The sequence below is a fragment of the Schistocerca cancellata genome, chromosome 4 (genome assembly GCF_023864275.1).
Source record: "Schistocerca cancellata isolate TAMUIC-IGC-003103 chromosome 4, iqSchCanc2.1, whole genome shotgun sequence".
NCBI classification, from domain to species: Eukaryota; Metazoa; Arthropoda; class Insecta; order Orthoptera; family Acrididae; genus Schistocerca; species Schistocerca cancellata.
In genome coordinates this window covers 739,593,769-739,607,302 of record NC_064629.1, presented here as the reverse complement: position 1 = coordinate 739,607,302, position 13,534 = coordinate 739,593,769, and the positions used below count along the sequence as shown (strand labels likewise).

The 13,534-nt window shown below is 41.9% G+C and overlaps 1 protein-coding gene across 3 annotated transcripts in view; it reads left to right on the top strand.

Moving 5' to 3' along the window:
* LOC126183535 (membrane-associated tyrosine- and threonine-specific cdc2-inhibitory kinase) overlaps nt 1-13,534 on the top strand; it is a 174,296-nt gene that overhangs the window by 92,702 nt on the left and 68,060 nt on the right. For 2 of the 3 annotated variants that reach the window (XM_049925603.1, XM_049925605.1), the window contains exons 6-7: nt 5,799-6,003; nt 6,169-6,311. In XM_049925603.1, the coding sequence (XP_049781560.1) occupies nt 5,799-6,003; nt 6,169-6,311 (348 nt within the window). The remainder of the gene's footprint in view (nt 1-5,798; nt 6,004-6,168; nt 6,312-13,534) is intronic. The other variant, XM_049925604.1, reaches the window with a different exon arrangement.

Genomic DNA, 13,534 nt, shown 5'->3' with positions numbered 1-13,534 from the left:
GCTAGGTTTAAGTAGTTCTAAGTTCTAGGGGACTGATGACCACAGTTGTTAAGTCCCATAGTGCTCAGAGCCATTTGAACCATTTTGAACCTTAACCTACAGCACTGTACAAATAGTTTCAAAAAGTCGATCCCACTGTTGTGGACCTCTCCTTGTAAGTTATCTTTTATACTCCTACAGTCACTCATTGGTGACATCTTCCCATTCAGCACATTGTCATCAGCAAATAGCCCTGAGTTGCTGCTCACCTTGTTTGTCAGATCATTATATATATATATATATATATATATATATATATATATATATATATATATATATGAGAGAGAGAGAGAGAGAGAGAGAGAGAGAGAGAGAGAGAGAGAGAGAGAGAGAGCAGTCCAACCATCGCACTCGTGACGGTACCCCTCTGTCTGATGAAGACTCGCTGTCAAGGACAACATACTGTGTTCTATTACTTAAAAAGTCTTCAAATTACTTGCATATCTGGGAACCTAAACCATATGCTTGGACTTTCACCAACAGTCTGTAGGGGGCATCATGTCAAATGCTTTCCAGAAGTCTAGGAATATGCAATCTCCTTTGCCTCTTCATCTATGGTTCACAAGGTGGTATGTGAAAAAAAGGGCATGCTGAGTTTCACATGAGCCTTGCTTTTCAAAACAGTGCTGATTTGTAGACAGAAGCCCTTCCGTCTCAAGGAAATTTGTTATATTAAAACTCAGAATGAGTTAAAGATTTCTGCAGCTAACCAATGTTAAGGGCCAGCCGGTGTGGCCGAGCGGTTCTAGGCGCTTCAGTCTGGAACCGCGCGACCGCTATGGTCACAGGTTCGAATCCTGCCTCGGGCATGGATGTCTGTGATGTCCTTAGGTTAGTTAGGTTTAAGTAGTTCTAAGTTCAAGGGGACTGATAACCTCAGATGTTAAGTCCCATAGTGCTCAGAGCCATTTGAACCATTTTGAACCAATGTTAAGGGTATTGGTTTATAATTATATGGGTCTGTTCTTTTACCTTTCTTTTTTTCCAGTTGCATGGGACTTTGCGCACTGCGTGAGAGATTTACAATGAATGAAAGCCAAGTAAGGCGCCTTTGCCACAGAGTAAACGAGTTGGGATTTCATCTAGGCCAGAATCGGGGTGACTAGTGCAAATGTCTGATAATTAATTTGTTTTCCTAGGCCTGCTACTTGTGTTCAGATAACTTCATAGTCAAGTTCAATTTCAACCTGAATAAACACAATATTTTGGCATAACTCCTGTTTCAACTCCAGCTGTCCTCCTTTGCATCAAAAAATTTTTGTCCACAGCAGTTAATACTCCCCCTCGTATGGCATCTAATCTGCCTTTTCAATATATGTTCCATGTCTTGCTAGATATTCCAGAGTTTTCTACTTCAGGTTTCAGGCAGTTCTCAGTTCCAAGTATAATTTGAGAGAGATAACATTCCTGAAGGGCAGTAAGTTCAGGAGCTTTATTAAAATTTTGACAGTAAAATGTCAAAGAATTTGTAATAATCGAAGTGTCTCTACTTTGTACATGATCTGATTTTGCTCTATGAGTATCAACTGGTGAGCATTTATCATAGGACCTCAGATTACTGCCTCGCCTAAATAACCCCCGTATGCACTCCACAGGTACATTACTAGTTAAGTAGCTGCTTATTTTTTGCAGTGCACCTGTGACCTATAAGGAGTCCTATACCTCTCCACTCCATAATGCGGGTCCAGAAATCTGCATCTGTCACTATCACAGAATCAATGGAGCCTCTGGTTGAAACCCCCCACTCGGTGAGAGGGGCCAGTGGTCTTCACCAGTTGCACCAGCCACCCGTAGGGGCTGAGGATGCCCTCGGAGACCAAGTAACTTGAAACATTGGTGCAGACTCAATCAGAAATTTGGAAATTACTGCAACCTCCATCATAGATAGCCACAGGGAGGGCTGCTTCAACACCTCGGATGAGGCCCTATAGTGAAGACACACAGTGCACATTGGAATTCTTTCTGGCCCGGATTGTTAGTTCCCTTAGCAGCTCCATAACATATCGAAGATTGGAGATCCCAATAACTAGTGAACACCCCCCCCCCCCCCCCCCCATATGTGCCTACTCGGACACTGCTGAATGAGCAGGCACCTGCCCACTCACGGGATGCGTGGGCCAGCCTCCGTATTAATTCTCCCCCTCGATTGGCACGATAGTGTAACAACCCCCCACTCGTCCTGCAGTGAACGCGGATCCCCCACATCTGGTATGCTGGAAGGTGCCTGATAACAAAGCCTGTGCACAAAGCAAGCAACTTGTGAGGTGTCCCATGCAGCATGCCAGTTTCTCCACTGTTGCCAAACCCCAAGGCAGCACTTGTAGATAATGGACTTTGTCCATAAGCATCTTCAGTTGTGCATGAACTCTGGTCAGCACTTCCTGCATCTGTCCAAAGCACGAGCACACACTCTCCGTCCTATTACTACTAACTTGAGAACTAAGCAATGAAAACAGAGAAGACGCTAAATACCTGAATCATTTCCTCTCTAGGGATGAAGTTCACCTCTGTGTACCACCCACGATTTTGTTTTGCTTCACAAATTGAATTATCTACAAGTTGAGAGGTGCAGCTGACAAGAAGAGTTAGCTGGAAAATCATACACTTGCAGAAGGAAAAAAAGGAGAGAAGAAAAAGTCATAACACAAAAAAGGGTTGTGCGACCAACGAAAGTTAGTACTGAAAGATGGTACCTACTAAAATTTTGCACCAGTTGCATGAATGTGGTGCTAGTAGTGCCATTGTGTGGGTGCAAATCAGGTTTGCTTTAAATACACGCTGTAATGGTCACAAGTATTACCTGTGAGACTGGATGTGGTGAGTCAACAAAGCCTCTAAGGCAAAAAGATGCCACTAACACCACCACACTGAGTTTATACATAGTCATGTAATAGGGCTAAGAGAAGCTGAATGTTCCTTCTGCAATATCTCAGAAAGACTTGGCAGGAATGTAGCCACAGTACATGATTGCTGACAGCAGTGTTCATGGAAAGGTACAATCACAAGATCACACTCCAGATGGGCAAATGGCACCACTGAGAGGGAAGACCGTCGTGTTTAGCATGTGACTTTGCCGCATCTTACTACATCTGCAGCAACAATTCGAGTTGCACCACAGTGACACAACAAACTGTTACAAATTGGTTACTGCAAGAACAGCATTCCGCTAGCCCCAAACCATCGCCATCTGCAAATTCAGTTATGTCAAGCAAGAGCTCATTGGAGGACAGCGTGCGCATCTGTTGGGTTTCTGTTGCCTGATGAAAGCTGGTTGTGCTTCAGTGCCAGTGATAGCCGTGTGTTGGTTAGGAGGAGGCAACTTGTGGGCGTGCAACCAACCTGTCCGGATGCTAGACGTAGTGGACCTACACCTGGAGTTATGGTCTGGTGTGTGATTTCCTATGACAGCTGGAGTGCTCTCATGGTTATCTCGTGAAACGTGACTGCAAATTTGTATATCAGTCTGGTGATTTGATCTGTTCTGCTGCCACTCATGAACAGCATTGCAGGGGGTGTTTTTCAGCAGGATAACACTCACCCACATACCGCTGTTGTAACTCAGTGTATTCTACAGAACGTTGACATGTTGCATTGGGCTGCTTGATCACCAAATCTGTCTCCAGTCGAGCACGTGTAAGACATCATTGGATGATAACTCCAGCATCATCTACAAACAGCATTAACCATCCCTGTACTGACCAAGTGCAATGGGCATTGAACTCCATCCCACAAACTGACATTCAGCACCCATACAATACAATGCATGCACATTTGCATGCTTGCATTCAACATTCTGGTAGTTACACCAGTTATTAATGTCCCAGCATTTCACATTTGCAATGGCTTATCTTGTGCTTATGTTAACCTGTGATTTTGCAATGTTAATCAGTTAAATACATTACCCAGAAAAATGTATTATCAAAATCTCATTTCTCTGTATTAATTTTTTTGTTTTTTTTTCCCATCAGTGTATTAACATTTCTGAGAAGTAAGGCTTCCTGTAGATGGAGCAGTATAATTGTGAAATAGTTCTGTAAATTTTGTTTACTCTTTTTGTGCTCTTCACTTACTTTCTCACTAACAAGAGTAAGTATCTGAGGGAACTAAATCGTAAAAGATTTTTATGGTTGTTTGTGGAATTGTATGAGACCTGTATTCAGAAAAACCTTTAAATTCGCTGTATCACAGTCTTAAGAGATACTGGAACTTCACCAGCAATTAAACACTTGCTATGATAAATCATACTTCTTTGCAGTGTCTGAGAGTTTAATGTTAAGTTTGTCATAAATTGATGATGATGATGATGATGATGATGATGATGATGATGATGATGATGATGATGATTTCATTGTTGACATGAAAAAGCTTGCTACTGCCAGTGATGATTTTTGTTTAATTTCACTTTAGCTATGTAGTGCGAGTGATGCATTCTAGGAAATTAACTCAAATTTTTGAGAATGCTTTTATTACATTATGGCACATTAAATGCCATGTTACTGTGTGAGCTGCTCCATGTTTCTGGAAACTTTGCTATGATGTAAACATGCAAAAATTTTATCAGCTCTGATACTTATTACCCTGCAAATACTGGAAAATGTGACAGAATAAAATGAGAAGTTTCAATAGCCATAAATTTTTGCTTGTTTGTGCAACAGCGAAGTTTCCAGATAAGTTTCATGGTTCACAAATGGGAAGAATTTAATTAGTAGCACAATGTAATGGACAACACACTTAAAAATGAGCATTATCTATTGAAACACATTGTTTGCAAGCTATATTTAATAAACATTGAAAGTGCCAGTAGCAAAAGAAAACCACTGTTTATAATTGTAGCTTCAGAATCTATAAAATAAATAAAATATCTTGTGTGCATCTGAAGGAAACTTCTGTGATGTCAGATCACATAACCTGTGTCACAGAGTGCATTTTGATCAGAAATTATTACTTAAGTCCACACATTCTGGTCGTTTATCACGAACTTTGCCTTTTTGTATTCAGAAGTTGTGTACATTAGGTCACCAAATGAGCTAAAAGTGTAAACATTTATCACCCTGATTATTATGCACCTATTTGATGTGGTATTGTCTTCATACAGACATTTGCTAAATGTGAGAGTTCACTAGAATGTAGTATGGCATTATTGACCCAAAAACCTAATTATCCACCTAAAGGATCAGTTACAAAAATAAAAACACTACTGTGACCTATTTGAAAATGGAGTGGGTAGGGGGGTTGTGGATAGAACTCTCTCATGTTAGAAATGTTGTCAGAATTTTTAATTGTCAGATTTCTTTACTGAAAAGTGAACTTTCTGCGAAGTTTGGGGTTTCATTACAAACAAATTTCATGTATGTTGTTCTTACGTAAATGCAATTTATGGAAATATTTGGTGAATGTGGAATTACTTAAAGCTGGATTCTTTACTACTATTTGCGCACACACAGTAAAACCCCATAAATATTATTCTTATTCCATCCTTATGTGAGGAAAGATTTATTCATTTTCACGGTTATTCATGGAATATGTATGACTCTATACATTGAATATTTAATTATCTGGAGAAATTGTGTGCAGTAGTGAAGACAGACCTATTTTTAATTCCAAAAGAAATTAGAACCCATTCAATTTCTTTGATACGATTATCTTCTTCTGTTTTTGATGCCTTTGTACTTGTGCCTTTTGTTTATTACAAAATTACGTTACAGGTGTTCATATAGGTTAATAATGTAAACACTGTGTTACTGTTTAAAATATTACAGGGACCAATTAAAGATGTAACAGAAGGTGATGCAAAATACCTTGCACCTGAATTGTTACTTAATAACTGTCCTGTAACAAAGGCCGCCGACATATTCAGCTTAGGAATATGTTTCCTCGAGTTGTCATGCAATATATTGCTACCATCACAAGGCGACTTATGGCATGAGCTCAGAGAAGGCATATTTCCTGTCGAAGAAGCTAAACGTTAGTACTCAGAATTTTACATCTCTAATTTAAGTTCTCCTGTTGTGTCTCAGATTCATTTTTAATGTTACTCGTGTACATTTTGTTCAAAAGTTGTGTGTATATCGTTGTGTATTTCAATTAGAAACATACAAAGCGTGTACATTTTTAACTTTTTCCCCGCAGATTTGACTGCTGAATTCTATTGCCTAATAAAATCAATGATGCATCCAAATTTCAAAGAGCGTCCTAGTGTGAATGATATTTTGCATGCACCTAACCTGAGGAAGTTGTACGAGATGAAGACACCACCTCCAACAGTGAGTGCAGTAAGTGGCTTCCTTTCACGTGCTATGGTTGCTTTCAGCAAATTCTCTCTTACCTCTCTGCTTTGACCACAGTCATACATAACCTATTTTATGCTGTAAAACAGTCCTGTTATTTATTTTATAGCTGTAAAACTATAATTATTTTCAACAAGATTACAATTCCAGGCGTGTGACCCCATCATTATATTATATAGACAAATGTTTTGAACACAGTTGCAAATCACCTTCATTAGAGTGATATATTCATTCAGTACTGACGAAATACACAACTCTGATGAAGTTGCTAGCTACAGTGACAAAATAAGAGTTTACATAACAAGGAAAGTTTTGTTGAAGAGGATACTGGTTATAAAAACGTATTCTCACGTATATAGATATTTTACTATGAAAATTTAGAAGTCAGTATTAACTTTCACTGTGGAAAAAGACTTACAAATGCCAAATGCAATCCCATACTCACCCCATCTTTCTTACTCTTCCCCAGAACCTTGCCAAACTCCTTTGAGGAAATGCGACATAGCTATTGCTTTACTTTCTTCTTCTAACATCTTATCTCCCACCACTCTGTCCCCCGGTTCAACCCCCCTCCCACGTTCCCCCCCCCCCTTCCCACGTTCCCCCCCTCCCCACGTCCCCCCCCCTACGTTTCACCCCCCACTTTTCACCGCCGCCCCACGTTTCCCGCCCCACCCACGTTTCCCGCCCCACCCACGTTTCCCGCCCCACCCACGTTTCCCGCCCCACCCACGTTTCCCGCCCCACCCACGTTTCCCGCCCCACCCACGTTTCCCGCCGCCCCCCACCCCCAAACGTTTCCCGCCGCCCCCCACCCCCAAACGTTTCCCGCCGCCCCCCACCCCCAAACGTTTCCCGCCGCCCCCCACCCCCAAACGTTTCCCGCCGCCCCCCACCCCCAAACGTTTCCCGCCGCCCCCCACCCCCAAACGTTTCCCGCCGCCCCCCACCCCCAAACGTTTCCCGCCGCCCGCCACCCCCAAACGTTTCCCGTGGTGATGACAGTGACACTGACACTGAATATATTTACGTATTTGCAGAAGGAAAATTTGTTAGTGCTGCTGATACAAGCACTTACAGTTCTAACCCTAGTTTTTGAAACTAATTTTTTCCTTCTTCAGGGAGGGAAGATGAATTGGTTGGAAAGTTAAAGTAGGTAACTCAGTGTTCCCATTGTAAAACCTGCCCCAAGTTAGGGATGGGAACAACAAAGCAGTTAAAACCAATATCAGTGTTTTAGTTCTGAATAACAGGTGTTTTTCAGCATTTCTTTGCTTTTTATTAATAACTGTGGAAAAAACTAGCATATCAATTTGCCATAGCAGCAGTGCTAAGATTTTTAATTTTAAAATACTTTTTTTAGAATTGTAGTCGAAGCCTGACAGAGGAACAAAAATTAAATGAAGCCAAAATTAGGAGAATATTGTATAAATCATTCAACAAATTCAAAAGTAAAATTCTGTCTACCGACTTGTCAGGAAATCCTAAGAAGTTTTAGTCTTATGTTAAATTAGTAAATGGATAGAAACTCTCTGTGAGCTGTGACCATAGTGATAGTGGAACAGAGGCTGTCACAGAAAAGGGCGAAATACTAAACACCTTTTTCCAAAACTGTCTCACAGTGGAAGATCACACTGTAGTGCCTCTTAAATGGCTGATATCAAAATAAGTGACCATGGGAGAGGAAAAAAAAACTGAAATCACTCAACAGAGGGAAGGACAATGGACCTGACAAAATACCGGTACAGTTCTATATAGAGTATGCAAAAGAATTTTCCCCTCTTCTTGAAGCAGTGTATTGTACGTAGGTCTTTGGAGGAGGAAAGTGTTCCTGTTGATTAAAAAATAGCACAGGTCATTGGGGTTTCAAGAAGGGTCAACGAACAAACCCATAACTATTGCCCTGCATCTCTAATGTTGCTCAGTTGTAAAATTTTGGAAGATGTTTTATGCTCGTGTATTATGACATTTCTGGAGGCCGAAAATCTCCACTGTAGGAACCAACATGTGTTCCGAAAAACAACAGTCTTGTAAAAGCCAGCTCTGCCTGTCAGCCCATGAGACTCAGAAATGAGTAGAGACAGGTGCCCAAGCAGGTGCTGTGTTCCTTGACTTCTGGAAACCATTTGATAGTTCCACACTCCCGCCTATTGCACAAACTATGTGCATACGACATATGGGACCAGCTGTGTGATTGGACTGAAGAGTCTCTAGCAAGCAGGACACAGCCTGTCATTCTGAACAGAGAGAAGTCTTCAGACACAAAAGTAGCTCCAGATGTGCCACAGTAGAGGGTAATAACAGTGGGTAATGACAGTGGCACGTAAAGTGCCCTCCGCCACACACCGTTGGGTGGCTTGCGGAGTATAAATGTAGATGTAGATGTAAAATAGGACCATTACTTTTCACAGTTCATATAACTGACATAGTAGGTAATGTCAGAAGTTCCATGAGCTTTTCGATGATGATGCTAGTGTGTACAGAGAAATTGCAATTGTACCAAATTGTTGCAAAATGTAGGAAGTCCTGCAGAGGATCGATGTCTGTTGCAGGTAATCGCAATTGACACTGGTACACAAAATACTGTCCGCCACATACTGCAAAGTTACTTATAGTGTATAGATACAGATGTTATATTTGCTTGTCAATAAGCAAATGTAACATACTGCGAATACATAGATAGAAAGACACATTATTGTATGATTACACAATTGAAGAACAACCTTTGGAAGCAGATATTGTCATAAAATATCTAGGTATATGCATACCAAGCAATTTTAAATGGAATGACCACATTAATTTAATCACGCATATGGCAGATGCCAGAGAGATTCATTGGAAGCATCTAAGGAAATGTAGTCCATCAGCAAAGGAAGTAGCTTACAAAACATTCATTCGACCATTACTTGAGTATTGCTTGTCAGTATGGGATCTGTAGTAGACAGGGCTGACACAGGAGATATATAAGATCCAAAGAAAAGCAGCATGTTTTGTTATAGGTACATTCAGTAAGCACAGAAATGTCACAGAAGCATTAAACCAACTCCAATGGCAGATACTGCAGTTGTGTGTTGTGCATCATGGTGTGGTTTATTGTTAAAGTTCCAAGAGCGTCACTGGACTCGCATGTGGGAGGACAATGGTTCAAACCCACATCCGGCAATCCTGATATAGGTTTTCTGTGATTTCCCTAAATCACTTTAGGCAAATGCCTTGTGGTTTCTTTGAAAGGCCATGGCCCCTTTCCTTCCCCATCCTTTACTAATTCGAGCTTGGGCTCCGCCTCTAATGACCTCGTTGTCAATGGGACGTTAAACACGAATCTCCTCCTCCTACTCCTATTCCTACTCCTACTCCTACTTCTACTCAAAGAGTGTACATTCCTAGCAGAGTCAACAAATACGTTGCTTCCTCCTCTGTATATTTCGCAAAAAGACCATGAAGATGAAATTTGAGAGATTCGAGCCAACATGATGGCTTACAGGGGATCATTCATCCCGCGGATTATTCACAACTGGAACAGGAAAGAGGGGAAGGGACAGTGGTACACAGAATACTGCCCGCGACATACTGCAAAGTTACTTATAGTGTATAGATATATATGTTATATTTGCTTGTAAAGTTTCCATTGCTTTGAAATATTAGATTATTATAGAAATTGGGAAGAAAAATCAACACAATTTTAATGATAATGCCTACAGTTTCAAGTTAGCGATAAACACATGACATAATAATTGGTACAAACACTCCAGAGAAAATGCTGTACCTATGATAAAAATATACAGACTGAAGCAACGAATGAAAATATGTACCGAGGTCGGAATTTGAACCCAGATGCTCACTATGCAGTTGTGCTAAACACACCACCACCCTTGCTCATTGGTTTTGCATAGTTGCTCTAACTGCTCTAGCACACTTCCCTCCTCAACCCAAATTCCATTCATGCCTCAGTCCTCTTGATGTTTCTCCTAAACTCGCATAGCATTGCAGAGGCTCTTCAACTGTACTGTAATAGCCCCTCAGCATCGAATGAAACAGGGTGTCTTACCTGAAACCCAGGCATAGGTGCTTTCAGTCAAATGAAACTATATGGTTCCAGTGTCAATAAAATATCTGGGCTGTTGGCTGCATTGTCAATATATAAAATTGTCAGTTTCAGCCACTATAAGAAGTTAGAATTATATTAATACCTTCAGCTGCTCGCGAACATTGATATATATCAACGGGGACAGGGAAAAATATGTGCCCCAACCGGGACTCGAACCCGGGACCTCCTGCTTACGTGGAAGACGCTCTATCCACCTGAGCCACCTCGGTGGCTCAGGGGGATAGAGTGTCTTCCATGTAAGCAGGAGATCCTGGGTTCAAGTCCCGGTCGGGGCACACATTTTCACCTGTCCCCGTTGATATATATCAACACCCGTGAGCAGCTGACAGTATTAATATAATTCTAATTTCATTTTAGACGGCTGCAGGTCATATCCATATCAGTATAACAAGTGGTCTTCAGTCAGGGCTGTGCTGTGCTGACTGTCAGCAGAATGATACCATACCATCACTAGTGAAACGAGGGACTTAGGGAAGGCAGGAAAAGTTGCGAAAGGGGCCTATTCGGTTACCATTGGTTGCACGGTAAACACGTACACTTAATTTAAGGCAATAATTTTTAAAAAACAATAATTTTTTTAAAAAAAATTGACTATAACACAAGCTACACTGGCGGCTGAAGGCCTTATTAAGAATAATTCAAATTATTTGTCGGCTGAAGGCCACAAGCAATAGGAATGATTTAAACAAAATATTATTTTTAAACAATTGACACAATCAGACCAAATAAAGAAGGGAGTGATCCACAGACAGTGCTCCAAGGATCAACCTGAGAAAAGTCCCTACAGCTGCGTAAGCAGTGAGACAGGTAACCAAGCATTGTCTCGTAACAGAATGGCAATTCAAACTCGGGACAGTTTAAACGCCGACCAACCTTCTTACCAAATCCACCTAACATCTGATAACCAGTACAACCATGGAATAATTCAGGCGGGGCTGAAGTGACAGACAGCACTGTGTCTGCAGAATCCGGCTTTTGAAACACCGAAAGGCAGAAGGAACCCCTCCACCAATGCAGTACGCAGACAGCGTTAAAATAACTGCTCATTAAAACACACTAGATACACACGGATCCGCGAAAACAATTCCACCAACAACTCAAACAATACTAACACCAATTGATGTGCACCAACAAGCACAAACCACAAGTCCATACAAACACAGAGGGCCCAGAAGTGGTCGGAAGACCAAATAAAAGTCTTGCAACGAGCGAGCCGACCGAACGAACGAACCACCAACTAACGGTCGTCCCTGCTCAAGTCAGGCAAAGGAAAGGTGCTAGAATCCAGACCTCGACGTGGTCGTGCACTCTCGAGACCACATCCTTCCATCAGGCAGTGTATGTATCGCCAGCTGTCCCGGTGAGTACTGGTGCTGTCTGACCTCATTGCTGCTCCGTCCCAACTCAGCTCAATTCAGACACACCACAACCCGGAAATACTAGAGGTTGCTCCAAAGATAGTACCACAGTATTCGCTATCGATAAACGCTGCTGCTGCCACTCACGGACAGACAAAGTGAGCAAACATAGTGGCGCCAGTGAATGCACTTAGAAAATGAGAGGTCACAATCTGAATACATAACGCTAACCTGTCAACGGCACAAACGCAAGCTGGATCAGAGCTCAACCTCCCCCCTCAAATAGCAACCCGGGGGTCACATCCTAAAATGAAATCGAAACTTCCTGGCAGATTAAAATTGTGTGCTGGACTGAGACTCGAACTCGGACCTTTGCCTTGCGCAGGCAAGTGCTCTACCAACTGAGCTACCCAAGCACGACTCACGCCCTGTCCTCACAGCTTTACTTGTGCCAGTACATTGTCTCCTACCTTCCAAACTTTACAGAAGATTTGCAGGAGAGCTTCTGCGTTTATGAAGTGTGCTACCTGCACTTATTGTGCTGCTGTACTTCATAGGACAGAGGTAACAATAACACTTGATGTGCAGTGCGAGAACAATCCCTTTGTAATGTAAAGATTGACTCACTCAATATGTGGAATGAAGATGTATCTTCTGCCATAGACTGAGTTATACAGTGGAGCTGTACTGCTCAATGGGACAATTCATGGAGCATCTTTGGTGTAAGGACTGAATGTGAAGAAGGTAGTATTGCTACATCTTTAAACACAGATTTCATGTTTGGAAAAATTGAAATGACTACATTTGACAGATACCACCATCTATATAGTATGCTTGTGAGATAATAAGTAAAAAAGTTACTCATAATTTTAACTAGATACAGATTCATACTAGGATTTTTTTTTTTTTTTTTTAATTGGGGAATCATGTTTTCTTAAAGGGCTACCATTTGAGCCGTCTTTATCACCAGCAGGGGTGGCTGCTGGGTGTAGTGGTGGCCCACAAAGTTCAGCAGTTCTATGTGGTAGATGTCAATTGAGACCAGCTGATCCGTCATTCCTGTCTGTTGCAGCCACGACTTGTTGACCCTTTGACACAATGGTCTCCAAGCCAGCCTGGTGACAGGGCCAGTCGCAGCGTTGTTCCGGTGGGAAGCTCCCAATTGTGGCAATGTGCTCATCTGCTCCCACCCCCTCCATGCTATCTGCCATCCTACTTGCAGTAGTGAAATAGGCGGTCAGCAGGGCTAATCCCTGCGCTTACCACTACAGAGTCCATGGAAGTTGAACCAGTGCCCTCTTTTCTGTGCTTGCCAGTGGCAGTCTCTTCACCCCCACCATTGCTGGTGGACATACTGTTACCCCAGCCTCCCCAATCTTACACCCCCTGTGGCAGAGCCAACTGTGTCATCATCCTCTCCTTCAGTGGTCAATCCACAATCTCACACCCTCTCCAGTCTTGCGATGGAGGTCATGACACAAACCCAGACATTTTCTTCTCGACATCTATCACATGTTGTTGTTTCCTCTGAGCTCAATGTCTACACGGTGTTTGGACACTCTGCTCCTCTTTAGATTGACTTGCACATCAAATTTTGTTCTTTCTTTTGGGCTATAGCTCCTGGCTTGTTTTTGGGCTGCCATCGGTTCAAATAGTTTACATTCGTACTGACACTGACAATTCATGGCATTTTCATTTCTTGTATGACTGCTATATTTTATTGGTACATAGTGTAATCTTAC